A 24963-nucleotide genomic window follows, 5' to 3' on the forward strand; every position below is an offset into this window, starting at 1 on the left:
TCACTCATGTTGGTGCGCGTCGCGACGGCAGACGCGAGACGCGAATGCGCGTGGCTCGAATTAACTATATAGCTTATTCATTGAGCTGACCAAGTTGAACAATGACGTGACTAGACAGCCTGCGGTCTGAGTCGAAGAAGGCAACAGTTACACCAGCGTCGTCGGAACGGTTCCCAGGCCCGCAGCGATGTCGCAACTCACGGCAAAGTACCATTTGCAAAAGTCGTACATCTTATTTTATGGTCAGCCAACAAAATCTCTGTCTCTGGTTCAGTCTAGGCACTCTTTACGCCCCAATTCTCTAGACTCTCGCTCAGCTGCCCATACTGCCTGGATCACCCACTCGACTTGCCGATTTCGACCTTGAGCTTTGAGTTCGGACAATCAGTCGCCAAACGATACCCCCCTAGTTTAGTGCCACTGTAATCGAGCTAGCTTACTGTCGCTGCACAGTCCGCTGGATCTCAGCTAGTGGTCGAAGGTGCGCTTCCCGCTCGCTCGTCGTCTGTGGGACGATGTGGCGTAGAGTCGTGAGAATTCACTCAAGCCTCTTTCCTTCGCAGAACCAGCCGCAAGCTCATAGAGAGTGCGGGCGCCTGCAACGACACGCAGTCCGAAGCCCGGCAACGCAGAGCATTGCAAGGGTCTTCACATCCGCTCAGATGGAACTATGACAAGTGCGAAGCCCAGAAACACGACATCCGAGCTTCACCGGCTCAAGCACATCGCACGCACACGTGGATGCAATGCAATAAGCAATCTTGGGGAGAATAAGGGAGATATTACAGGTGAGAGAGACATTACATGTGCGAGTACGATAAATGAGACTAGAGTACCTGAATAATACAACAATAAACTACGATACAAGCGACATACACACCCCGTCGGCCTATATCTCATGTCCCCTTCGCGTTGCCCATCTGCATCTGCTGCGCGTGCGGCTGCAGCATGCCAGGCGGCATCCCACGTCCGATGCCCATCGCCGGCCAGTACTGCGGCATGCGCCCCGCCGCGGCCGCCTGCTGCATGTTCATCCCCATCTGTGGGTAGTTGTACATTGGGTAGTGCCCCTGCATCATTGCCTGGGCCTGGGCCTGTGCGGCAGCGGCAGCGGCAGCCTGGTCCTGGCCCTGCTGCTGTGGCAGCATTCCGCCCGCCTGTGCGTTCACGTTCGCGATGTGTGGCATCAGCTGCGTGTGTGACGCCATGGCTGGACGGTGTAGCGCCGGGTTGAACTGGTGATTCTGTGCCTGCGCCATCGTCGCATACTGGCTATACGCTTGTGCTTGCTGAAGCGGCATCTGCTGCACCTGCGCGTTGTTCGGCATCGGCGATCGCGCCAACGGTTGGTTGACATGCATCGGACTGCTTTGCTGGGGCACCTGCTGCTGGGGCTGGTGCTGCTGAGGCTGGTGCTGTTGCGGCTGGTGCTGTTGCGGTTGCTGCGGGTGGGAATGGGTTGGTTGCTGGGGTTGCTGGGGTTGCTGCTGCATACCCTGATTCCCAGCAATGGCCGTTGGCGGACGTGGCGAGGCGCTCTGGGCAGGGGTCGCGGGGCCGTTTGCGTTTAGCCGAGCTTGCTGTTGTGCGAGCATGAACATCCTGGCCTGCTGTTGGGCTAACCATTTCTGCTGCTGCTCTTGGGTCATACCGCTTAGTTGTCGCTGAAGGCTTGCAGCAATCTCAGGCTGTTTGATGTACACGGATATAAGTGTCCGGAGGTACTAGGAGGGGGCGGGAACCTGACCTTGTTCTGCAATCTAGCGAGCCACATGGCCATAGTCTGAGGAGTTGTGGGCAGCTGGATATTCGGCATATTTGGCATCGTTGGCTGCGCGGGCGGCTGTGTTTGAGGAGCAGTAGGGATCTGTTGGGCCGGTTGCATGGCAGGCGACTGCATTTGCGAACCAGGCGGATGCTGCTGGATCTGTTGATTCGTGTGCTGCAACGGCTGCTGTACTGATGACGACCGCATGACAGGACTAGCTTGTGGGGCGATGGACACAGAAGATGGAGGTCGTGGCATAGGTGTCTGGGAAAGCTGCGGGGGTGGTGGCGTATTTCGGGCGATGGGGTACATTTGCATATGTGGTGGTATTGCAGACTGCGGTACGGTGGATGGCGGGCGAGGTGATTGTCTGACGGTCTTTACGGGCTGTCCACTGGGAACTGAGAGCGCCGCGCCAGTGGGCGGCGCTGGAATAGATGGCGCAGGCATGATACTGGGTAGATGCGTGGTTGATTGCGGTAGTGGTAGAGGGGATGGATTTGCTTTGATCAGCGAGGTCGGGTTGATACCATAGTTCCCTGCATCATCGGGGTTGGCTGGTGGTGCAGTTAGCTGCGCAGGTAGGATAGGTTCTGGTTGTGCTGGAGGAACATTCGGCTTGCTTTCCTTCGTCTTCTGCTGAATTTCCAGAATGTGGTAACTAGAAAGCAATCAGTCTGTGCCAACTCAGACTGAAGCGGGGGGGCGTACTTTGATGGAGTAGACCTATTATGACGCGGGTTCAAATATTGCGAGATCTTGACCCGGCGGGCCTTATCACTCTCCTCTTCCTCATGTTCCATAGCAGCGGCCTTACGCTTGAGTGATGGAGGCGTTTTGGGAACCGACACTCTTAGAACATGGCTCGCCATCCGTGCGAGATGCGGGTCAGGGTCCAGACATAGCGGTGGAGCAGTAGCAACCTTCATCGGGCGGCGGTAGAGTCGTAAATACGCTTTCCGTTATAATGCTGACATACGCACTAGTATCTGCGCCTCCACCTTGAGAGATTCCTGATCCGTCCACATACTCCCTGCCTTCTGGTTCAACAAGCATATATCGGCCCACAGGGTTTCGGGATTTGGCATCAGTACTGCACGAGACCGCTCGGGGTTCACAAGTATCGGATCCTTTACTTTCTGAGGTCTATAGTCAAGGAGCTCGACGATCATGCAGCCTGCGCTTCCGAAGTTCTGTCAATTAAAATTACGCAGACTAGCGCAGAACAAACCTTCGTAGAACGGCAGGTTGGCGGAGTCAAAGAGCTCAAGGAAGTCTGCAGGTATCCGCTGCGCGCGTATATCGTCCAGCAGCGACTATAGGGTGGAGTCAGAGACAAAAGCACTCGGGGCGGATGCCGCGGCTACATACCGCGACTTGGTTATTGTACAAGAACTTGGAGCCATTATTCAACGTCCAGTGTTCGGGATATAGATGCACGGTGAAGGACGGAGGTGATGACTCGTGTTGTGCCAGAAGCCCCTCAACGGAACGAGTGACATTATAGTCCGTCATTAACCTCGTCCGTGAGCTACAACGCGCCACGAATAAGCCGCTCGGGTTGGGACTAGGCCGGGAGTGGTGTGCAAAGTGACAGGGGCCTCTTCCCAAACGCTATGAGAAGCGCTGGCCTCGAAGACGTGGTCGCTGTGCTCGACGTCGTGCAGACCGCGATGGTCAACGTACGAGTCTGGCCCCACCAAACACAGACACTGTGATAATAACCTCGTCTTACGTAATGCATGCTGTACATCATTAGCCAGACGCCCACCAGCTACCTCCGCCTACTCACGGAGAAAATGTCTGCAGACCAGTTACGAGAGGTGTGTACGCTTGTTGCGCATAAGCATGCTAAAAATGAAACATCTTGTAGCTGCTACCTTTTCTGCGCGACAAGAACCCTCAGGTTCGCCAGATCGCGCTACAAAATCTTTTGGGGCACACACCCAAGGAAGCGCCTCTTCGCAGCATTTTCCTCAGCGACCTTCGGGGAGGAGGCACTCAGGACAACGACGTCCTGCGAGATCTCAAGATTTTATGCCGCGACCATCTTGTATGCGATTCTCTCTCTCTCTCTCTTAGAGTATCCAGCATTCGACGACGTTCATATCCGCCCAGGCCACCGCTCATGATGCTTTCCGAGCACTAGTCAACCTATCAGATGACTCGCTGGTCGCGGCGTCACTATCTGAACCTTCGTTCATTCAGTTCCTTGTGGCTTATATCCTGGTGAATCCTTAGTAAATTCTATGATTCCTTGCCATCATGCTGATAATCATATGGTGTACTAGAACCCGAACTCCATCCTCGCTGACCTCGCCTCGATGATTCTCTCGAATATCACCTCAACTGCATCCACCGGGAACGCCCTGATCGCCCTTGAAATATCTGTTCTTCCCGATCCTAAAGCGTCAACTGGTTACTACCCAACGCAATCCCGCTCGGGGACTTGTGCAGCTCCAGTGCCGTATCCATCAGGAGAGCCGGAGGAGATCCTTGCTCTACCTTTGCTCGTCGACGCCTTCATACAAGGAGCTAATGTCGACAATGAGCCAGATCCTGATAAGCGGCCTCGGAAAGCGAGCTTGCACTTTTTGTCCAGTGTCTTTGCGAACATTAGCATCGTAAGTGCCTACAGGATCGTTTACGGTAGGTCCATGATATTAACCACCGCGCGCCATAGACATCGACGGGTCGGATGTACTTCCTGACTGCACGCTTGTCAAATCCATTCAAACCAGAAGAGGGTCTCGAGTATCCGCTCGCCAAGCTTCAGGTCTTCACTGAGCACAGGGATACTATCCGGAGAGGTGGTACCGCTTCAACAATGAAGTGAGTCCGATTTCCGCTCCAGAAGTCTGGGATAGCTCAATCGTTGATGCAGAAATTGCGCCTTCCACAAGCCAGCGCACAAAGCGATGCTCCTCCCGGACACGGAGAAGGTCGCGATTCCCCCGAGCGATGTCGAGGCTCCCAGCATGAACATGCTACCGTATCTCCTCTTGCCTCTTGCTGGTCCTGAGGAATACGATCTCGAGGTCCTTATCTTCGTTGCATCTTGCCTTGGCTCTGCTGACGGGGAAGGATTGTCCTAGGAACAAGAACTGCTCCCATTCGAACTACAGTTCTTGCCCCAAACGAAAAGACGGGAGCTTGATCCTGTCATCCGGCTCACGTACATTGAGGTACTCCTGCTGCTGTGTACTACTTTCTGGGGCCGAGAGTATCTCAGAGGTCACGGTGTCTATGAAGTTGTGCGCGCACTGCACAACAGCGAAAGGGACGACAAGATCTCAGAACATATCGTACGCCTCGTGGCATTCCTGAAGCGTGACGAGGGTGATGAGACCAAGAAGGATAGTATAGAGGATGATATAGCTATGAATAACTCGGACGACGAAGATAACCAGATCATCGAGATCTAGAATTCGTATCATGAAACGAATGTGTCCTTATCTGCTCAACTCTGCACTGAGCCAAAAGAGGTACACTAAATCTATCCATCATCTGCTACAAGTATTTCTTGAAAAACTCAACGCTGGCTTTGAAGGCGCCTTCCTTTCCTGCCTTCACCTTGGGGTTGCTCTGCAGATCCATCAGGGACTGTCCAATCCTGTTCAATGCAGATGGCACATACCAAGTCGCCCTTGACCGCAAATCCGTGATTGCATCCCTCCCAATATGTACGCTCATAGCCAGGGGCAAACTTGCCTCCGCCGAAGATTTCGTCCGCCATGATCTGCCTCTCGTGCGGAAATTGCGCATCGACCTCGCAGCTATTGATCAGGAGCGGCGCCTTTGACTCGGCCTTGTACCTCTAGGCACTCTAGTTAGCCTTCATCCCTTCGTGTGGTAGAACGCACTCGCCTCCAGGTCTGCCGGACAATCAAGCCGCGACGGATGCGCCAGCACTGTGACATGACTCTCGTTTTTGAACGCGAGGTAGAACGCAGGTGGCGCGCCGAAGCAGTACCCAGTCGTGCCGAAGCGTGTCACGCCCTGCTCCCCGAGGACAGCGATTACAGCGTCGACGACAGGTTTCCACGACTCTGGGCCATGCGCGGCCATCCACGTAGCCCGGTCGAAGCTTGGATCACTCAAGGTCTCCGGGGTACGCGAGTCGCCAAGAAGGATATCAGGGGCGATTGTCTTGAGACCGTTCTGCGCAAAGCCGTCGGCGAGGAGCTGAAGAAGATCTGAGTGTGAAGAATAGAGTCACTAAATCATAGGACACACGCGGTTGTTTACGAGCTCGATACCGAAAACATCGGTAAGGAAGAGGACAACCTTGTCCTTCGGATAGTCACCCTGAGGGGTAGCGACGTAGCATTTCACGCCACCAATCGTCTCGTAGGTGCCTGTACACCGGGACCATTGTTAGGCGGGATGCAAGTCTGACTAGAACGAGCAACTTGCCCACAGGTTCGCCTTCATGCTTACAAACTTAGCAAAGGCAGTGGTGGTCAGTGCGTGCAGAAGCAGACAACTCATTGTCAACCCACCCTTAAAGCAGTCGTCGCAAAACCCAGGGGTGGACATCTCGTATGAGCGAGCGAAAGATAGCTGCGGATGAGAAACGATCCCAGAATTCTCTCTTATATATCTGCCGTCCCACCCGCCATGGTACGGGTAAGAAGGCACGCCATAGCAGAAAAAATCATTAATCCGGCAGGGTTCAAGTCAGCAGCACATTCGTACACGGCGCGACCGGCGCGAGAAAGCGCAGCCCGGATTGGCTGCTACGCGGTCCGTACTCAATAATGCGTACATTTAGCTGCGGCTAGGAACGAGAGACCATCATGCATCAGAATGCAAGCTAGAATCTGAGTTGCGAAAACAACCAGGAACGAGAAAAAATGCTATACGAATAATTACAGGATGCGGACGAGAGGGAAAATGGTGTGTTGGATCCAGGGTACACTAGATATGCAAATCATGAGACAGCATTTGCAACTTCCTTCGTCTGGGGCAAACGCAGCTGGCTTTCTGCCGTAGCAAGCAGCGAAAGCATCTCCTAGACATACCATTCAGTGAACAACGATGGACCAGCGACCACGGACATACGTGATTTTCAGCTTCAAACGACAGCCCAAGCTCAAGAGTCTCCTTCGCCTCCTGATATGAATGTAGCTGCAATAGTGCCTTTGCCTTCCGGAAGTAACCCTTGCTCCATTGTTTTCTGATTTGGATGACAGCTTCTGCGTCAACGAGGGCATTAATGTAGTCGCCTGCTTCAAAATACGCAGCAGAACGGTTGGACAGGATAGTGGAGAACTCGTCTCGCGCAAGTGCGGATGCTTCCCAGGGCGGTCGTTGGCTTGCAAGCTGAAGAGCCATGCTGTACCGCGCAATGGCTTGCGGGTGTTGTCCTGCTTTGAATTGGTTCTAAGAGTAACTGGTCAGCACACAAGCATCGGAATGAACGAGAGAATAGCATCACATTGCCCTCTTCCTTCATCGTCGTCACAGCCTGTGTCAACTTCTGCGTGACCATCTGCGGTGGCGGAGGACAGCGCAGGTTGGGGTTCATGTTCAAGAGCCACGATATCCGGTTAAGATTAGAGAAATCGACCTCGCACTCTGCGCATTTATCTCGCTTATGTTCCTGGCACAGAGCAGAAACGTTGTCGGGGGGCCCGAACGCGATGTCGACGGGGATAAAACTGGCCTCGATGACGGCCTGCATGACAGGATCTGGTGTAGGCATCGCGACTTTCATCTGCTGTTGCTGCATGTTGGGTGGCGGTCCGTGACTGTGAGTGGGTTGTCCAGGAGCATGCGAATGAGATTGAGACATTTATAAGTGGCGACGTAGGCGACGCTCGCGGCGGTGAGCACGGTTCAGGTTGAAGCTTGCTAGCTCATTTGCTGCGACGTGGAGGTGTGTATGCGATTTTGCGCGGATGCATCTAGAAGAGGAAATATATGTCCAGATCCTGACCCAAACGCCGTACTTTGGACAGATTACGCGCGAGACTGCCTTGACGTAGGATTTTTATGAACGAATGTAACCCAACTTAGGCAACTGTGCGGGGATTGTCTCGGCAAATGCCGGCGTTTGTAAGTAGGGGAGCACAGGAAAGTTTTTTTTCGTCTCCATCGCCTTTGTGGTGAACCATCACATACTCGTCCCACACAACCTCAACTTCATAGACACAGTCTCTTTTCATCTTCAAGACTTCCTGTATCCCACTTCACATTCCCTTTAATATGACAAATGGAATTGTAAATGGTAGCACTGGCCTGGAGAACTCGTTTGGTGCGTACACGCCTCGTTTTCTCCCCCAGCCCTTCTCTCAAGATGGACGCTGACCACAATTCCGCAGCTTCTCTCGGTATCAATGGTCAAAAATCTGCATATGTACCTCCTCATCTGAGGAGTCAGCAGCGGGCTGCTTCTACTCCCGTGGTTCCTACCAACGGGTGAGTCTCATGGCAGCGCTTAGGCCCTGCTCGACGCTGATCCCGAGTTCTCCAGGAACGGCTGGAACGACTCCCGCTCATCGACTCCTTCACGCGGCGGACTTAGTAGCGGCAGAGGCGGGCTCGATAGAGGTGGTGGCTCGTCATTCTCTCGCGGTGGCGGAGGATGGGGAGGAGATCGCCCGCAGTCTGGTGGCGGAGTCTACAGTAATGACAAGAGGGAGAGGGGAGGGGATGGTCCAAAGGAGACCTTTGGTTACGGCACCTGGAAGGATGGTCAGCATATCCCTGGTGGACGCAACATGCGGATGGAGAAGGAACTCTACGGCGATCTGAACGACCCCTCGAAGCAACAAACTGGTATCAACTTCGAGAAATACGATGATATCCCTGTTGAAGCAAACGGTGCTGGCGTGCCGGAACCTGTGACGGCTTTCACCAACCCGCCCCTCGACCCTGTTCTCCTTGAGAACATTGGTTACGCTCATTACACCACCCCCACTCCTGTACAGAAGTATTCGATCCCTATCGTCGCAGAAAGCAGGGACCTTATGGCTTGCGCACAGGTACGTGCTTACAAAAAGCCTTATCAATTCAGCGGCTTAACTAATCACGCTTGGATGTAGACCGGTTCTGGCAAGACTGGTGGATTCCTCTTTCCCATCCTTTCAGCGTCCTTCAAGACCGGCCCCCTCGCCCCTCCGGCAGAGGCGCAGAACGGCGGTTATGGACGCTCTCGCAAGGCATACCCCACAGCTTTGATTCTTGCCCCCACTCGTGAGCTTGTCAGCCAGATCCACGAAGAGGCGCGCAAGTTCTGCTATCGCTCTTGGGTCCGCCCCGCTGTGGTCTACGGTGGTGCCGATATCAACCAACAAATTCGTCAGGCCGAGCGCGGCTGCGACTTGCTCAGCGCCACCCCTGGACGTCTCGTCGATCTCATCGAGCGCGGACGCATCAGTCTTGCGAACATTCGCTACCTTGTTCTTGATGAGGCTGATCGTATGCTCGACATGGGCTTTGAGCCTCAAATTCGCCGGATCGTCCAGGGCGAGGACATGCCTGGTACCCAAGACCGCCAGACGCTCATGTTCAGTGCCACCTTTCCCCGTGACATTCAGGTTCTCGCTCGCGACTTCATGAAGGACTACGTCTTCCTCTCCGTTGGTCGTGTCGGCTCGACGTCAGAGAATATCACCCAAAAAATCGAGTATGTCGAGGACCCCGACAAGCGCTCGGTTCTCCTTGACATCCTCAGCGCTCAGGATGAGGGTGGCCTCACCCTTGTCTTTGTGGAGACTAAGCGTATGGCCGACATGCTCTCTGATTTCCTGTATACCAACCGGATCGCTGCTACATCCATTCACGGCGACAGATCGCAGCGCGAGCGCGAGACGGCTTTGCAGACGTTCCGTACTGGTCGTACGCCCGTCTTGGTCGCCACCGCCGTCGCCGCCCGCGGTCTCGACATCCCCAATGTCACTCACGTCATTAACTACGACCTGCCTTCTGACATCGACGACTACGTCCATCGTATCGGTCGTACCGGTCGCGCCGGTAACGTCGGTATCTCGACTGCCTTCTTCAATCGTGGTAACAAGAACATCGTCCGCGACCTTATCGAGCTCTTACGCGAAGCCAACCAGGACACCCCGGCTTGGCTTGAGACCGTCGCTCAGGAGTCATCCTTTGGCGCGAGTTATGGACGTGGCCGTGGTGGTCGCGGTGGTCGTGGTGGTGGACGCTCTACGTCCACTCGGGACTACAGGACTGGCGGCGGCGGCTTCGGCGGCAGCCGTGGCGGCGGTGGTGGTGGTGGTGGTGGTGGTGCCGGTGCCGGTGGTCCTCAGTACGGCGGCTACGGTGGCGGCGGCTACAGCAACGGCGGCAGCGGGGGTAATGGATGGTGGTAAATCCACTACGCACGACTATGCATTCCCTCATTCCACGTTCTATGTTTGATTGTCTATGCATCTCCCTCTCTTGGATCATCACCACGATTCTACGACTCCATGCCCTTTTCCCTGATCCCTTTCGAAAATCTCATCGGCCAGGCGAAACTGTTTTCTATGCTCTCGTATCCCGGACCCTGCGCTGCTCTCGTGTGGTTCTGCTTGTCTCGTTGCATTCTCTGCTCATTGTCTACTGTACGGCCCTATCTTATTCCTCGTCACTGTTTTCATAGTTTGGGCGCACTAATATCTCCATAGCATTGACATCTCACCGGCGCCCTCCATCCCCATCATCTCCCATTTGCATTAGACGTAGAGGGCCTTATATTCCTCAGCATGAGCAGACAAGTACTGTCTGTCTTCGTTTCGCGATACCCTGATTTATTGCGACGCGCAGTCGGACATTCTATATCCTAGCATCACGAGACAATCTGTTAGAGCATCGCAATTGTAACGTAGTTTAGCATTATTCTCTCAGTCTAACATTGGTCGTTGCAAAATTGGCTGTTTGCTTAGCCTTGACAAGAGAAAGCTGTAAGGATCCGAGGTGGACACGATAAAATCTTCGCAGAAACGGCTCATTTCTTTCTGCCGGCAGCAGCCGTAGAGCACCGGTCGTCCACTCAACTCTCATTTCGCTAGTCTACGTACTTCCGACTTAGCAACAAAGTCTTGCAGCCACGTCAGCCTAAATTCCCTGCCTAAATTTTGCGTGGTCTACAGTACATTTTCCTACGCAGTGACAAAGCCAGCGCAAGATGTATCGATCTCCATCCCCAATATTTGACACACCGGAAGTCTTCACTCCTAGGCGAATGAAGCCCTTGCCTAAGCGGCGTCGGACCTCGTCCGAGTCATCACGCGACGACGTCTCGTCGTCGTGGCTGCCACCAGGAGCGGCCACGACAGACATACCAGGCCCGCTCGACCCATTGTCGGCGCAACTGACCATGCAGTCCTACTATACGCCCATCCTTGGCGGCACGCGGAACGGCGGGAGGGTGCAACAGGAAGTACACGACGGAGGGGACGGAGACTATGTGGACCACATTCAGCAGCCTGGAAACACCAAGAAGAGGAAGGTGCCCGCTAATCTTGGAGCTGTGGGGCATGAAAGCGAGCAGGGAGACGGGAGCGAGGGTGGCGAAGACGAGGTGGCGGATCGTGCAATACCCACAGGACGACCGGAGTATGAGTACGACTCAGCAGACGCAGGATACATTCAGGGTTTATATCCTGGGACGTTGACGGCAGACCGGCGACGAGTCAAGATGTCGCGAGCAACCCTGGCGGGCTTGTCGCACAAAGAAATGCTGAAAAACCGCAAGCGGCAGCTGGCCACCGTCCTTGGTGCCCTCACATATGGCGACACCCTCGCGCTCGACCAGGCCCTGTCTGCTAACTACCCACTTGCGAGCAGTGGGTTTGCCGCCGACTTGCAAAGCCGCGACCTCATTCGCGCACGGCTGTCTCGCAGACCCATCGCTCGGCTAGCCAGAGCTTTCAAAGCGTGGCGAAGCTCACTGCCTGAGGATGCCCATCAAGAGCCTTTTCCTGACTGCAACTTTTCGTTCACCGTACATAGTGCTAGTGAGTTCAATCTTCTGTCGTGGTGTGTTGGTTTCTCAGCGTCGTGCAGCGTCGGACCGCCTTGTCGCCACAAAGCAAGAAGTTATTGCATTACATACACGCATCGAACAAGAACTACAACGTCAGGCCGCAAGAGCTGCTGAGGCGGCCAAACAGACCGCAGCGGTGCTGAATAGTGGCTCTGTGGCAAAACGTTCCACGAAGCAGGGTCGCTCAGCTAGCGGTCGGAGTGTTGCCGAGCCCAGGCCCACTAAGGTAGAGCAGTCTCTCTTCAGTTCTGCACCTGCCAAGACCGAGAAGAAGAAGAAGGAAAAAGTCCGCGCTTGCGAACGCATCCAACCCGCATCACCTGCGCAACTATGTACCCTCCCGTCTGCCGCACTCCGGACAAGTCAGTGCTGCTCAGGCGCAGCAGAACATGCAGAATCTACTTAGCCCGCTCCCTGTGCGTTTTCTTGCAGCTGACGTCCCGCCACAGCGTAAGAAAAAGTCGAGCGCCACGCCAGCCACTACACTAAGTAGTCCCGCCGAGGAGTGGATCTGTCCGTTCTGCGAGTACGACCTATTCTACGGAGACGCGGCGGCATACCAGCGCGCAATCAGCAGCCGCAAGAAGATTATGCGGCGAAGAAGGCGGGCACGCGAGCGTGCTGCCACTGCCGCAACTGGAACCAAGGCTGCAGCGGCGAAAAATACGCCGCCAGCAGAACCCGCGCACGATGACGTCCTGCCAGAGGAGACGTCGTACGCCGAACTGGTACCTGCGGGGCCGAAAAAGGCCAGGCCGAAAGGCGGGCCACGGGACAGTCGAGGAGGCGAAGGCGGAGGCGGAGGCGATTGCATGGTGCAGCCCACACTGGGATAACTGATGTGCACATTGGCTCCTTTCTTTCCATCACTAATCTCACTCATACTTTCTCGTAAAAATATAATCCTCAGGATCGCATCATACTGTGTACCATTCGGATGATTCACATTGCTTCTGCTCTCATTCACTTATTTATTCCATGGCGTCACTGGCATCGCATTGTGTGCACACACCACTTTCATCACCGTTCTCTTCTAGTCTCATCATTCCATTGAATAATCGGCTACAAAATATCTTACAAGTTGTGTAACAAAGTCGTCGAGACATAAAGTGTACACAATAGGATACAGTACGCATTAGGAAAACCTCCTAGAAGCATGTAAGTTAAGTCCATAAGAATAGAAATGGTGTATGAACGATCCCGTGGGAAGTGTTACGTCTGAGGATGACTGAGATTGAGGCTGTCTAGAACCTGCTGCGCCTCGACGCACTCAGATGGGTGTCTGAAGATGCGCAGAGGTATGCGATCGGGGATCTCCATCTTTGCCCGCCACACGCGCTGCTGCAGGTCCCACTGCTTGCGCTCCGCCTCCGTCATCGTCGGGGCGCGCAACGACATAGATCGTCCGTTGAGCGATGCCCTAGACGAGGTAGACGAACTATCATCATCCTGCCGCTTCCGGGACATCGAGGGGTGGTACGTTGGCAAGGTTGTGGACGGCAGCGCGATTGGCTGTGGCTCCTCCATAATAGGTGATTCCGTGAGGGACGGAGACGAAAAGTAGTCCGAGTTCTCATTGATTGTCGGCTGTTGCGGCATGTCCGACTTCGTGCGCTTGGGTAGGCGAATAGGGTAAGAAGGGCGGGAGGTGGATGTTGGAACGTCCGAACTAGAGACACTGCGGTGTGGGCGGTGAGTGGCAGTCACTGTCTTGAGGTCGCTTAGCTGCGCGGCGGGTATCGACGGAGAGCCTAGTGACGACCCTGAGCCTTGCGTACTGCGACGCTGAGGAAGAATTGGAGGCATTCGTTCTCCAGTCGGGTCCTCTAACGGTGGCACAATGTCATGGTTGTGGGCATCTCGAATGAAGATGGCCAAAACTTGGTGAGGCCGATCTCGCGCGAAAGACGCATAGAGCTCCATGTCTTGTTCCCCAGAGTCACCGACGAGGAGAAATTGAGAAGTGGAAAAACTATCGAGCACCTCTACGATGCCAGCACGCTTGCGCTCTGCTGGTGCAGAGAACAGACCGCCAAAGAGCGTTCGGCCAGCATAGGACTTGAGTTTGACGGAACCTGGGGGAAGACCCGAGAGATGGACGAAGTCGTTGATAATAGGCAATAACTCGAACGGCCCGTTGGACTAGAGCCAAACGTGAGTGAAGACCAAGGCATACGCGCCAACCGACGACATACCACGTAGTGGAAGCGAACTCCACGTGTCCACATATCCATATACCAATTACCCATGCCAGGAATGACATTCTCGGCCAAGTCCTTGACGAAAACGTTGTAGAACGCTGATCTTGCACCACTCAGGACACTAGACATTTTAACAGTGTCGTCAATGTCCGATATTAGTCGGATTGTGGAAGACGTGACGGGTATAGCAAGATGACTTCTGGCAGTTGGCACATTGCTTCGGAGTGGACGGGTGGGCTGATTACGGACGGCATATGGTACTTGTGCGCCCGGCGTGACAGGTCGTGATGGAAGTTGCATAAGGTCTGCCGTGACATAGAGGTCATGTTCATGACTTGTGTCACCGAAAGCGAGTTGTAGAGCGGCGGGATGCATGCACATACGGTCCCAGGGAATTACAAACTTCTTCTGGAAGGAGCCGTCAGCAGCGGTCAGGACGTCTGCGCTGGCTATTGGCCGCCTTTGGTGGTTGTAGTCCTCGTCAAGAGCATCGCTGCCGATAGCCGGACTTTTAAAGAAGTCTTTATTGGCCGGGTCCGTCACATATATGGCAATCCGTACCGTCCGAGAGCTGAGGGACGATGACCAGAATGGTGCAAGTCGGGCTTCCAGGGTCTCGTGCAGTTTTCGTAGATCATCGTTCACAGGGACAGCTTTCGGCGCGGGGGGATAGCTACTTCCTGGAGGACCGTCAAACAGACTATCCGCACGAAGATTGGATGATAAGGAGGTTGAAGAATGCGCTGCCTCAAGCTCTAGCTGATGCATCTTCTCCTTCAGTTCCACAAGCTCGGCTTCGTCATCCATCTCGTCCGGTGGTGGGACGAGGTGTACCGATTCCGTAAGATAGTCAGCAGAACGGCCCGACGTAATGCCGTTGCGTCCGATCGTAGCGTCGTCGCAGTCAGACACTGCGAGTTTCGGGAGTGCCGCGTAGCCTTCAAGGTGGTTAGAGAAGCGTAACAAGGGATCGAGATATAGGCCGCACCCTTCGCTATCCTCAGGAATGCTTTTCCCGTCCGTGTTGCGAATCCCGCGCCGCTTGAACGCGTAGCGAACCCAGAGACGAATAGCTCCACATCGAAGGGTGCGGTGTCTAGAAAATGAACGGCCCTGATTATTACACAGCGAACAAACGAATAAAGACACTGTGGCGGACCCACCTTGCACCGATGTTTGTGGGTCTGTGTGATACTTTCGGCACGCCCAGCCGGGAAACAGGAAAACTTTCTCGACCGTATTGCCTGTGGAGCTATCGCCCGGACCAAGCTTGGAGCGTATCTTCTGCCCTGCCCACTGACTCCAAGACGGTCGTGTCGAGCCATCTGCAAGTGGAGGACGAAGCGATTTTCCCACGTCGCGTTGGGCGACGTATCCCTTGAACGCACTCGCCATGGAACGCCAGGAGGACATTTCGTTAGACATGGTGGCAGGTCATGAAGATATCTGCAGGATGAGTAATCTTATATGCTCTCTTGGGAACGCTAAAATATCACACATGAGGCGCACTGACCGGAACAAGATAGCTGTACACGCACTGCAGGGTTCCTGGGATGCAACTATGGACCCGAGCGCCGTCGAGCTGACGTCTCCTCAGCAGCCTGCCAATAACTTTCGCAGAGCCCGCGCGGATTTCGAAAGGGAAAATAAAAATTTGAGGGAAAATTCTATACGTGGGACGTGCGGTGAAGATCGTTCTTCAGGTTCATGACAGACCGAGGTCAGGTTATATACGAACATCGAGGCGCCCTACGGGACCTGGAGTCGTCCTTGACGCGCGTCCACATACAGCGCCGCTTCACCGCTTCAGTGCTTCCAACGCCGGCCAGGAATATTCCATCATCCATATATTTGGTACATAGCTGATCCTCGCGACCGTTGCATGTCTCTCTTGCGCTCATCTTCGGCAGTGTTCAGATTCATATCTGCAACCAGAGCATTTGCTGCGCCGAACTGCCGCGCCTTCTCGACTGCACTCGTTCTCACGAAGACCATGGAGGCAACAAAGCATCGAGGCTATGAGAAAGCACAGCGGGGCAGCAACTACCCGCAGAGAAGCACCAAAGCATCCGCGAAGCTGAGAGGGCTCCCAAAAGACAGCTTGGAAGTCCGTCAGGCCAAGACTGTGACTTGGATTCTCCGACACGCAGCAGAGTCAGAGGAGCTAGAATTACGCCCCGATGGCTACGCTCGAGTGCATGATTTAGTGAGTCTCATCGGGCTGCTGACAATGCTGGCGCTAACACTCGAGGAAGTAGTTGGATAGACCGAAGTTAAAAAACCTGACTTTTGAGGCACTTCAGGACATGGTACAAAAGGACAAGAAAACCCGCTGTTCCCTGATTCAGGAGCCTGATCCCAAGAGCGACTCGTCAGAACCAATCTGGTGGATTGGGGCGAATCAAGGACACTCGATGAAGGTTGGAACTGTGTCATCGGCACGACCCTAGCTGACAAGACATCAGGCGATCAAACTTGATCTGCAGCCTATTCGCAATGTTTCGGACATACCTACGGGCCTTGCTGTGCATGGCACTAACACAGCGGCTTGGGAGCTGATCAGTATGCTTCTGCGCCACGCTTTTCGTAATGCGTACTGATTCCTCTGGATCCAGAAACACAAGGCCTCAAGAAAATGAGTAGAAACCACATCCACATGGCTCAAAGTGCCCCTGGGCCAGGCGTCATCAGTAGTATGTCCACATCACTTTCTTCGCCCACTACCTTTAAATATGTCTGCCCACACAGCTGGGCGCAATTTCGCCACTATCCTGATTTACATCGACGTCCAGAAAGCACTCGGTGCTGGCGTACAATTTTTCCTCTCAAATAACGGCGTCGTACTCACGGAGGGCGATGGCTTCGGCTCCTTGCAACCTGAATTCTTCCAGCGAGTAACGGACGGAAAAGGGAAAGAGCTGACAGGCTGGAGGTCTGAGCGACCTCTGGACTCCAGAACAGCGGGCCAGCCGGTTGCGATTATTCAAGCCGGGGAGTCTACGTTCGCGGCGGAGATTTCTGGTGAAGACAGCAATGCGGCGTCGTCTGCAGACGCAGCTATTTTGGACGTACAAGAGGAGATAGAAAAACTGTCGCTGTGATCGTCCGACACACTGTCAATCTCTTCAGATTATCGAAGATGTTCTTTCCAATATAGCTGCTACCAGTATTGTACTACAACATGATAGAAGTGCGTTCTATGAAACGAGTACGACATCATATGCGCAATGTACTAAGATATAGACGATAAGATGGCGGGATTGCGCCGAGTATCCTGGGTAAGATTCAGCGCAACTACAGGCAGATGATAGTGTAGGGGTGCCGGCGATGCCTTAGGTAGGGGTCGAGCCCTCGGTACGAGAAAATGACAGTGGTTAAAGCTCGCCCAACTCCTCGTAGTGGGTGGCTTGGTGTTGGAAATTTCCATGCCAAATGTATCCTGTGGGGAACTCGGCGAGCCTTCTAGGTGGGAAGCGAACGTGGTGGCAGCGATAGTGTGCCGGAGGTGATGGCCAGCTACTTCCGGGCTTAGCAGCTGGTCGCGGGGCCGCTAGGTATATTTAGGAAGCCAGCGCCGGGTCGACAGAAGCGGGAGAGGAGCATACCTCGAAGGCATGTGCGATTACGTTGAACTTGTTCCGGGTGGTGGCGGTGGTGATGGTGATGGTGAGGGGGTGGAGGTGGAGGTGGAGGCGAGGCGAGCTAAGCCGAGGTCGAGGGCCTGAGACCGGCTTTTATTCGTGTTTGCAGCTAGCGGCTGAAGCGTCGCCAACGCGTTCGCCAGATCACTTTTTTCTGTTGAACGACAATCAATAAAATCGCTCGGGCCATTCGCAGAGTCGTCCCGAGTTGAGCGACGATTAAGCGTCGGCGGCCGCCAACGATCGACCGCGGACGTTGGAGCATCGCTGCCTGATGCTATAAGCAATCGCTTGAACGTACGCACAATATAGCAGTACACAACTTGAATAGACCTGAGGCTGGGTGCCAGGCATGAGGGACACGGTAAGCGAAGGGATGCCCCAGTAGTCACGACTGTTCACGGGGACTAGTTTCCTGAGCCGTCCAGCTACGAGCTAATCTTCGCAACAAGACACGTGCGAGAAAACAACTTTCGCCAGCCCGAATACATATTGTTCAAGTTGTGCTTCCAGCAATCAATCATGCGAGATGGCCCTACTTGATGGCGGTGACTCCGGCCTGCAACTGGAAGAGGCGCCAGCATTGTGGCGGCGTTATATTCCGACGCCTTGGTTCGCCATACCTTCTGTCATCTCAACGTTTCGACTTTGCCACCTTCAAATAATCTGGATCGCATTCCCTAATTGTTGAATTCTCACATGCAATGTACTGGATACCTTGCAATTATACTAATTTCGTTGCCAAGAAGGCACTCGTGGAGCCAATTGCGCCTCGCCGCGGCATTTGCCTTCGGATACAGCAAAACCACGGGTACAACCCTCCAAGAACGTGCGATCGTACCTTCCTTTGTACCGGCTATGGCACAGGATCTTGTTCAACTTCTGCTGCGATTAAATTGGGAACCGCACAACTGTTGATCGGTGTCGAGTGGCGAGCACCTTACGGACACGAGGTTCAGAGTACTATCGAAGAGGCGTGTTTGCGCGCCTCGGACGACACAACCTCGCTGTATAGGCGAGCACGAAGCTGCTTAGATGTAGTGTTTGCGTCCCAGGTTGCCACCTGCTAGTGCCGTCACTCACGCTAGTGCGCCAGCTGCGGTCTGAGTGCTTGTGGTATGGCTTACTCATGGCGCTGACCAGGCCGGCTGCCGCTTCTCTGTCGGCCATGACGGCGTTGCTCTTGATTTTACAGTACGCTCACATTGACTAACGAAGATCGCCATATTCATGATGGCCACGAGCCCAAGACAAATTTATTTTGAGCATTCTTGACTGCAATCACACAACTGCGGCGCTTAGCAGCCCATCTCGACGCCATCGTAAGGGCCGTCGTGGTCCGATTCGTCGCCATCGAAGATATTCGGGACGTCTCCGACGATACAGAGGTCGCTTGTGTTATCTTGCCCTGCCTCTAGTGTGAGCCACTTGAAAGACTAAGAGTAAAGTAAAGACGCACCTGGGCAGGCCTCCCAGACATTAGCATCGGTAATGTGCACTTCGCCCGAGGGGTGGTGGAAGCCGAGGAAGCGTCCAGGAACGATGGGAATTGGATCTTCTTTGTTGTTGATGCGCGTAAACGAGGTCACATGCGCGTCTACATAATCCGCGAATGCTTGATTGCCAACCTGGTCCCGCGATGTCAGCTACCTCTGAGCTCGGCAGCAGAACGAGGCCGTACCCGAGGAAGACCGTAGACTACGGTTTGGAATGATGCGCTGTTGACATGTAACGGCAGATAGACAGCATCGAGAAGCGCGATCGCTGCCCCAAGCGAGTGGCCAACTATGGTGACCTTTTCCGCCCCATGTTCAGAGATTGCGATCTCCACAGCGGCGAGGATGGACGAGGCTGTTCTTAAGAGACAAACCTCAGCCTGCGCAGCATGAGCCACAAGAACGCGTACTCACTTTGCTTGTTCGTCCGCAAAGCCCGAATGGACCTCTATGGAGGAGCTGATTCCCGGGAAAAGCGTAGAATCGAGATTCTCCGTGATGATATCAACATCCGTCAGATCAGCTAAACTGTCATAAAGATCTACGTGAGATCGCTAAACAAATAGGCACAAGGCGCTCCTCACAGCTCGCTTGTGTCAGTGCCCTGGTGTGCCACGATGGCCGTCTCCAAGCTTGGGTCCCATCCGACATACCCTGTGATCGTTTCATTGAGTGCTTGACGGCTGCATTAAGCTGCAACGAACTCACAGAACTGGATGTCGTCGCCATCACCGCCCGAGGCGATAGGCACAAACGAGGGATTGGCCTGGCAATTTGCGCCGCAGGTCCACTTCAAGGTCATGGAGGGTTGACAGTACGCAGTACTCGCGTAATGCGTGTACGGCTTGAAGGTCTCGATTGCAGTTGTCGAGAGCGCCGTGATACTCTGGCGAGCCTCAAGGATGGCGCCGCGAACACGGTGGGCAACAAGGCAGCGAACGCGAGGAGGCCGAGAAAAGCAGCCATTTGCAGCGAGGGCAGAGTTGTCAGGGGCTCCGAGGTTCGTTTACGCTGCCGGGAAGGCTCTTATGCGTTGCCTGTCAGCTGCCAAGAGCATCAGCCCAATGGTCAGTGACGTCGAAGTTGGGTGTACCATATGCGTCCTTCACGTTCTCGGACACGGTTAGCAGAACGTGGGGACTTGAGAACGACGATCACACGGTGTAGAACATCAGTCGACAGGCGTGTATAGAAGGGCCTCACCATGTACTGCAAATGATCCGCCGCCAAAATACAATTTGATCATGTGGAACCAGTGTCCCGTCGCCTCTGTAGCACATGAGCTTAGTTCCTGTCAGCCTGCAGCTGTTGGTGAACGTGGGCAGATCATCATAATCCGTGACTTGTGATGTGCTTACCTGAAGTCGTAACCCTTTTGTGTCATACAAGAGGCCGCTCCGCGACTGCTGTCCTCGTGGATGTGGTTCTGCGGGCGGGAAATTTAAGCTCAAAGCTTTCGATTTTACTCGCTGCGATGAATAGATAGGGCTGCAGCATAGCCGCGCTGCGCGCGGCGTAAGCAAAGGAGAGCGGAAGCAACGATTGGGCCCAATCAAGGAGAATGACGAAATAGGGGCCGATATAAGGCGAGGGATGGGAGAGGGGGGCCCTGGAGCGAGTAAGATAGGGATAAGAAAATCGTTTCTTACTTTGAGGGCATCAGTATAGTAAGCGTCATAGTATAGCAATCCGCACTCTCTATCGTCCTCACCATTATAATCCGACCATAGCCGTCTCCAAACGGAGTGAACACCAGCAATTGTATCAAACGAGACGAACAACTTAAACTGGAAGACAAGAAGTTCCTGTGAATCCGGCCGCATCATGAGTGGTTGTTGACTAGCTGAGAGACGGACGTCGCAATGCCACAGACAGCGAAAAAGCGAAGGTGACAGAAGTGCTGTATAATCGAAGGGCGCGTACAGAGTTGGTAGGCGTAGCTTGCAAACGTCGTGGTCACCAAAGCAGAGGACAGGGGCAGGTCCAGTTAAGTGGCTTGAAGGCATTCAAATGTACCCCGCAAAACAATTCACTTGGAATGATTGGGAGAACCGAGCTCAGGCAATGGTTATTCAAGTTCCGGACTCGAACCTTACACGCGACGGCTGCCTCGTTTTTTTTAGTGATCGTCGGCGCGGGCAGAAAGGCAATCGCAGTTAGAAAGATCGGGATTGGTGGTGTTCATACACCGGACACGCATGAGCCCTCCTGTGCCTCTTGCCGCCTTTGGGTCCAAAAGATGAAACTAGGTGAATTCACGCCTCTTCTGCTTTCTGGGGTAGCCAAAAATGTGCTCTCGGGCTTCCCCTTCGTCGGAATGAGGAGTTAATCCCCGAGTCTAAAGAATAATGGTGGAAGTTAGGAGCGAACCTCGTAACGCCCTTCGCGTACGCCCAATTCGTCAGTAACTAGGCGCTCGCACTCTCGGCGATGCTGCTGCACGCCCGATCGCCTACTTATGCGAAATATATGGCAGGCAGTTACTGCTGGACAAGCCGCAACCTCACCTTCATCCAGCATATCATCCATCAATGTGAATCTCATATAATAAAATTGCCCGGGCGCCAAATCCCGGAGACAAAGATGCACTCTGACGGTGGGCCGCGGGTTCTGATTTCTCATTTGATGTTTTCTTCTCAGTTCCCATTTCGATTCTCTCTGCCTGTGCGTAGCACAGGTCACCCTCTCGTATGGACATTCATAGAAGTTAAAACTGTGTAACTCACCCGGTCACGTGCGGCCGCGGTAAATCACTCAGATATTCGGACAGGGTAGGAACGAGCCTTTTTCACCTGAGACTTAAATCGTAATACATGGGGAACTAAAGAAAGAGACCAAACACCAGGGAAATTGTGCCAGCTTTCATCTCGAGTTTTTAGCGATTAGTCCTAACCGGAACCCATCACAGCCGTACACGGAAAGCGGCCCCGGCACAGACGAGGACATCTGTGCAGTCTTGGAGGCCGCACGCAAGTACGACATGGAGCATCTGGCCGGAAGGGTGGAAGCGCTGTTCGTGGCAGGCTTGGAGGGCAGTCCGTCCCGTATATATGCATTTGCCAACGCCTGGGGTTGGAAGGAGGAAATGAAGATCGCAGCCAAGGTGCGGACCTTGTCGCGGCCGCCCCTTCTAGAGCTGGCGGCATGTGAGCGTGACTCGGAGGCGCCAACATTGTGACGTCCGCGCATGCCACCGCGTATCCACAGCCTTCGTCAAAGCCCCGGCGGTATGTAATCGTTGGCATGTACATATGCGTGAGGCCAACACATATATATGCACAATATCCGATAAAAGATGCATCCCAGATATAACGGAGCCTAGCTCCTTGATCATACAGTCATTCACAAACTGGGCTTAGCAGTGGATCTTGACGCCGTTGTAGGGACCATCATGGTTTGACTCATTGCTATTGAAGAGCATTGGGACATCCCCGACAATGCAAAGTTTACTCGGATTATCTTGGCCTGGTCACAATTATCAGCTATACTCAAGAATAGAGAGATGAGAGCATGTACCAGGGCAAGCCTCCCAGACACCTTGATCAGTGATGTGCACTTCGCCTGAGGGGTGATGGAAGCCGAGTTCAGTGCTGGGGACAATAGGAATCGGGTCCTCCTCGTTGTTAATATGCGTCAGCGAGATCACATGCGCATCGACATAATTGGCGAATGCCTGGTTGCCAACGCGTGGAAGGCTGTAAAGAATAGTCCGGAACGAGACGCCTGAGAGGTGCAGAGGGAGGTAGATCGAGTCCAGCAGTGAGATTGCGGCGCCGAGCGAGTGACCGACCATCGTGACCTTGGTTGCATCGAACCTGGAGATAGTGGTCTGCACGGCGGACAGGATCTGAGTAGCAGTCCTAGACTCCACTTTTCAATCTCCTATCGTCAGTGCATCTGAAGAGACCTTACTTGGCTTGTGCGTCCGCGAAGCCTTGGTGCGCCTCAATGGAAGAACTTAAGCTTGAGAACAGAGTCGAGTCGAGGTCAGTCATCACGATTTCCACGTCCGTAAGGAGAGCAAGGCTAAGTGACCCTGCTGCCCACAGCGCTCGCAGAGCCCTCGCCCGAGGCTCATTCGTGCACATCAGGAAAAAGACTTAGGTCCACAATGTTACAGAGTGCTACAGGAGCATTTTGGAGCACTATGGGCCCAAGTCCTGTTTCCTAATGCATTACATCACTCTCGACGACCGCAATCGGGAGTTTCACGCTGTACATGTTCTACGCGAGTGCCAGATTCTGCCAACCCTCCGAGACCCTGATGTGGTCCTGTGGTGCAAACCGCGAGGCCAACCCCTTGTTCAAGCCTGTCGTGTCTGGCGGCGACGGTAGTGACGTCCAGTTCCATGAGTGCTGCAACCATGAAGTGCCGTAGAATTTATCCAAAGCCGCGATAGGGTATGTTGGTTTCGACCCCACTCTGGAGACAGTTGTTGTTTCGCACCAAGGTACCAACGTCACTTCAATGTAAGCTGGTTTCATATCTCTGGCTGTATCCATTCGCCTATCCTAGGTGGCAGCGAGTGCAAGGAGGCCGCTGAAGACCGCCATGTCCGAAGAGGTCTGACGTGGGTACAGAAAAACGAAGGACTCCTGCCAAGCCGTCCGAGGATTGTTTATCCCGTTCGCAGACAGCGTTCTTCAGCCGCCCGCTGATGGCGAGAGACGTGACGTGGAAGGGTGCACCATATCAATTCTGCATGGGCCTGAACCAGAGGGCAGGGTGAGAGTATCAGAGTGAGACATGCGGTGCGGCATCATGCACTTGTTACACGGTAAAAAGATTCAATCCGGCTGTCGCGTCTGTTGCTACATACAACCCATAAAGAGAGCGAACAGCAGTGCACCACTGGGCTGTCTCAGACCTCTGCTGCCTTCGTGAGACACGGCATTCCATTGCCCTCGTGGCTCGTACCAGCTGTCGAACGGGCGCACCTCAGCTAGCCGAGTGTAGGCTATGTCCTGGTTCCGAGAGAAGCCCACGCTAGCAGGCCCTGTGGTGCCGGTGCGCGACATTTTATGTTGCATCTTCGTGGTTTTACCACAGATCGACGGAAGAAACAACAGCCACATAGATGTGTGTATGATGTGCAATTTCGCAGGTTCGAAGAATCGTTGGGAGAAAATCAGTACACAAGCACACCTGGCTGATCACGCACCGTAGTCCCGCAAGCTGAACATGGGATTTGTGAAGTTCCAACAGTTTGATTTCCTGCTGTGCAAATATGCACGCACGGCGTCGAGAGGGTTCATGGATATAAATGCAGTCATGGAGGCGATGGAATCTTCATCCCATGATAAACAAGTTTTCAGAATTGGCGGACAAGGCATATATCGCACAATTCAGAGATGGGCATGTTTGTACCGTAAAACGAGAGCATTGAGCGCTAGAGCAAGCAGGGCTGCCTTATCCGGTGTTCTATCGTGGTGGAAAGTGATAACAGAAATCGCGGCAGAGGAGGCTACAAGAAGTGTAAGGGGCAAGCGACCCGATAGAGATGACGCATTAGGCGGTATAGCGCTGCGCATCATCTTTGACGACCGCGCCTGCAGGCGCCTGCACGCTGGAACCTACTGAACCTGTACCATGACCGCGCGAGACCGTCCAGCGACGGCCGGCTCTAACCTCGCCCTGCAATTCGGAATGGTCCTTCAATTCGGAATGCCCTGCAATCCGGAATCCCTTGCGATTCAGAACGTCGTCAACTAATTCGGAATGCCACACGGGTGCGACCTTAGCTTCTACTAACCTGGAACCCGCCTGCTCCCGTCCCAACGCAGCAGGGCGCACTGGATGGCGGTGGCGTGCCCGCCCACCAATCGAGCTGTGGCGTCCGGATGTTTTCGTGGCTCCCGGAGG

General features: G+C 54.0%; 11 protein-coding genes across 11 annotated transcripts; 5 read left to right on the forward strand and 6 right to left on the reverse strand.

The window, feature by feature from the left end:
• Nucleotides 1–117: 117 nt before the first annotated feature.
• On the reverse strand, nucleotides 118–3449 carry PHACADRAFT_213459 (uncharacterized protein). The gene is made up of 6 exons (XM_007400751.1): nucleotides 3140–3449; nucleotides 3000–3084; nucleotides 2752–2945; nucleotides 2480–2691; nucleotides 1748–2429; nucleotides 118–1688 (listed from the first exon to the last, which is right to left on the reverse strand). Exons 1-6 carry the CDS (start codon nucleotides 3281–3283, stop codon nucleotides 897–899), a joined length of 2109 nt encoding a protein of 702 aa, XP_007400813.1. The 5' UTR covers nucleotides 3284–3449; the 3' UTR covers nucleotides 118–896.
• A 118-nt stretch (nucleotides 3450–3567) lies between these two features.
• PHACADRAFT_188105 (uncharacterized protein) lies at nucleotides 3568–5322 on the forward strand (the record flags this gene model as incomplete). The annotated part of the gene is made up of 7 exons (XM_007400752.1): nucleotides 3568–3591; nucleotides 3642–3821; nucleotides 3851–3997; nucleotides 4060–4392; nucleotides 4452–4600; nucleotides 4653–4806; nucleotides 4864–5322. The coding sequence occupies 7 exons, from the start codon at nucleotides 3568–3570 to the stop codon at nucleotides 5191–5193; spliced, it is 1317 nt and encodes a 438-aa protein (XP_007400814.1). The 3' UTR covers nucleotides 5194–5322.
• Nucleotides 5279–6307, reverse strand: PHACADRAFT_104829 (uncharacterized protein; the record flags this gene model as incomplete). The annotated part of the gene is made up of 6 exons (XM_007400753.1): nucleotides 5279–5353; nucleotides 5406–5583; nucleotides 5628–5953; nucleotides 6035–6115; nucleotides 6174–6211; nucleotides 6271–6307. The coding sequence occupies 6 exons, from the start codon at nucleotides 6305–6307 to the stop codon at nucleotides 5279–5281; spliced, it is 735 nt and encodes a 244-aa protein (XP_007400815.1).
• A 181-nt stretch (nucleotides 6308–6488) lies between these two features.
• PHACADRAFT_263883 (uncharacterized protein) lies at nucleotides 6489–7677 on the reverse strand. Its single transcript, XM_007400754.1, has one exon. The coding sequence runs from the start codon at nucleotides 7563–7565 to the stop codon at nucleotides 7002–7004; it is 564 nt and encodes a 187-aa protein (XP_007400816.1). The 5' UTR covers nucleotides 7566–7677; the 3' UTR covers nucleotides 6489–7001.
• A 219-nt stretch (nucleotides 7678–7896) lies between these two features.
• On the forward strand, nucleotides 7897–10638 carry PHACADRAFT_263884 (uncharacterized protein). The gene is made up of 4 exons (XM_007400755.1): nucleotides 7897–8027; nucleotides 8095–8191; nucleotides 8247–8757; nucleotides 8818–10638. Exons 1-4 carry the CDS (start codon nucleotides 7979–7981, stop codon nucleotides 10102–10104), a joined length of 1944 nt encoding a protein of 647 aa, XP_007400817.1. The 5' UTR covers nucleotides 7897–7978; the 3' UTR covers nucleotides 10105–10638.
• A 697-nt stretch (nucleotides 10639–11335) lies between these two features.
• Nucleotides 11336–12788, forward strand: PHACADRAFT_263886 (uncharacterized protein). Its single transcript, XM_007400756.1, has 3 exons — nucleotides 11336–11733; nucleotides 11783–11996; nucleotides 12043–12788. The coding sequence occupies exons 1-3, from the start codon at nucleotides 11415–11417 to the stop codon at nucleotides 12596–12598; spliced, it is 1089 nt and encodes a 362-aa protein (XP_007400818.1). The 5' UTR covers nucleotides 11336–11414; the 3' UTR covers nucleotides 12599–12788.
• A 16-nt stretch (nucleotides 12789–12804) lies between these two features.
• Nucleotides 12805–15600, reverse strand: PHACADRAFT_263887 (uncharacterized protein). The gene is made up of 5 exons (XM_007400757.1): nucleotides 15502–15600; nucleotides 15127–15447; nucleotides 14952–15059; nucleotides 13958–14901; nucleotides 12805–13904 (listed from the first exon to the last, which is right to left on the reverse strand). Exons 2-5 carry the CDS (start codon nucleotides 15386–15388, stop codon nucleotides 12975–12977), a joined length of 2244 nt encoding a protein of 747 aa, XP_007400819.1. The 5' UTR covers nucleotides 15389–15447; nucleotides 15502–15600; the 3' UTR covers nucleotides 12805–12974.
• A 356-nt stretch (nucleotides 15601–15956) lies between these two features.
• Nucleotides 15957–17064, forward strand: PHACADRAFT_104132 (uncharacterized protein; the record flags this gene model as incomplete). The annotated part of the gene is made up of 5 exons (XM_007400758.1): nucleotides 15957–16169; nucleotides 16222–16383; nucleotides 16429–16525; nucleotides 16579–16656; nucleotides 16712–17064. The coding sequence occupies 5 exons, from the start codon at nucleotides 15957–15959 to the stop codon at nucleotides 17062–17064; spliced, it is 903 nt and encodes a 300-aa protein (XP_007400820.1).
• Nucleotides 17065–18848: 1784 nt separating this feature from the next.
• On the reverse strand, nucleotides 18849–20079 carry PHACADRAFT_263889 (uncharacterized protein). The gene is made up of 7 exons (XM_007400759.1): nucleotides 20019–20079; nucleotides 19809–19995; nucleotides 19685–19754; nucleotides 19515–19628; nucleotides 19286–19460; nucleotides 19064–19232; nucleotides 18849–19012 (listed from the first exon to the last, which is right to left on the reverse strand). The coding sequence occupies exons 1-7, from the start codon at nucleotides 20064–20066 to the stop codon at nucleotides 18903–18905; spliced, it is 873 nt and encodes a 290-aa protein (XP_007400821.1). The 5' UTR covers nucleotides 20067–20079; the 3' UTR covers nucleotides 18849–18902.
• Nucleotides 20080–22455: 2376 nt separating this feature from the next.
• Nucleotides 22456–23095, reverse strand: PHACADRAFT_200498 (uncharacterized protein; the record flags this gene model as incomplete). Its single annotated transcript, XM_007400760.1, has 3 exons — nucleotides 22456–22565; nucleotides 22617–22960; nucleotides 23013–23095. 3 exons carry the CDS (start codon nucleotides 23093–23095, stop codon nucleotides 22456–22458), a joined length of 537 nt encoding a protein of 178 aa, XP_007400822.1.
• Nucleotides 23096–23274: 179 nt separating this feature from the next.
• PHACADRAFT_104542 (uncharacterized protein) lies at nucleotides 23275–23478 on the forward strand (the record flags this gene model as incomplete). Its single annotated transcript, XM_007400761.1, has 1 exon — nucleotides 23275–23478. A coding segment is annotated over one exon (204 nt), but the record flags the coding sequence as incomplete, so codon positions are not given.
• Nucleotides 23479–24963: the final 1485 nt, after the last annotated feature.

Source organism: Phanerochaete carnosa, assembly GCF_000300595.1.
Source record: "Phanerochaete carnosa HHB-10118-sp unplaced genomic scaffold PHACAscaffold_11, whole genome shotgun sequence".
Taxonomy (NCBI): Eukaryota; Fungi; Basidiomycota; class Agaricomycetes; order Polyporales; family Phanerochaetaceae; genus Phanerochaete; species Phanerochaete carnosa.

Bases quoted from the DNA above. Each gene is read 5' to 3' on its own strand.
- PHACADRAFT_213459 (XM_007400751.1), bottom strand. From the start codon at position 3,283: ATGACGGACTATAATGTCACTCGTTCCGTTGAGGGGCTTCTGGCACAA. The intron at 3,085-3,139 runs GTATGTAGCCGC...TCCACCCTATAG, and splicing joins TGTACAATAACCAAGTCGCG to TCGCTGCTGGACGATATACG. The intron at 2,692-2,751 runs GTGCGTATGTCA...CGCCCGATGAAG, and splicing joins AGGTGGAGGCGCAGATACTA to GTTGCTACTGCTCCACCGCT.
- PHACADRAFT_263883 (XM_007400754.1), bottom strand. From the start codon at position 7,565: ATGTCTCAATCTCATTCGCATGCTCCTGGACAACCCACTCACAGTCAC.
- PHACADRAFT_263884 (XM_007400755.1), top strand. From the start codon at position 7,979: ATGACAAATGGAATTGTAAATGGTAGCACTGGCCTGGAGAACTCGTTT. The intron at 8,192-8,246 runs GTGAGTCTCATG...CGAGTTCTCCAG, and splicing joins CCCGTGGTTCCTACCAACGG to GAACGGCTGGAACGACTCCC. The intron at 8,758-8,817 runs GTACGTGCTTAC...GCTTGGATGTAG, and splicing joins ACCTTATGGCTTGCGCACAG to ACCGGTTCTGGCAAGACTGG.
- PHACADRAFT_263886 (XM_007400756.1), top strand. From the start codon at position 11,415: ATGTCGCGAGCAACCCTGGCGGGCTTGTCGCACAAAGAAATGCTGAAA. The intron at 11,734-11,782 runs GTGAGTTCAATC...AGCGTCGTGCAG, and splicing joins GTTCACCGTACATAGTGCTA to CGTCGGACCGCCTTGTCGCC. The intron at 11,997-12,042 runs GTCTCTCTTCAG...AAGAAGAAGAAG, and splicing joins AGGCCCACTAAGGTAGAGCA to GAAAAAGTCCGCGCTTGCGA.
- PHACADRAFT_263887 (XM_007400757.1), bottom strand. From the start codon at position 15,388: ATGTCTAACGAAATGTCCTCCTGGCGTTCCATGGCGAGTGCGTTCAAG. The intron at 15,060-15,126 runs GTGGGTCCGCCA...TTCATTTTCTAG, and splicing joins CCCACAAACATCGGTGCAAG to ACACCGCACCCTTCGATGTG. The intron at 14,902-14,951 runs GTGCGGCCTATA...ACCACCTTGAAG, and splicing joins ATTCCTGAGGATAGCGAAGG to GCTACGCGGCACTCCCGAAA.
- PHACADRAFT_263889 (XM_007400759.1), bottom strand. From the start codon at position 20,066: ATGGCTGCTTTTCTCGGCCTCCTCGCGTTCGCTGCCTTGTTGCCCACC. The intron at 19,461-19,514 runs GTGAGTACGCGT...TTGTCTCTTAAG, and splicing joins TTTGCGGACGAACAAGCAAA to AACAGCCTCGTCCATCCTCG. The intron at 19,013-19,063 runs GTGCGTCTTTAC...CACTAGAGGCAG, and splicing joins TGTCTGGGAGGCCTGCCCAG to GGCAAGATAACACAAGCGAC.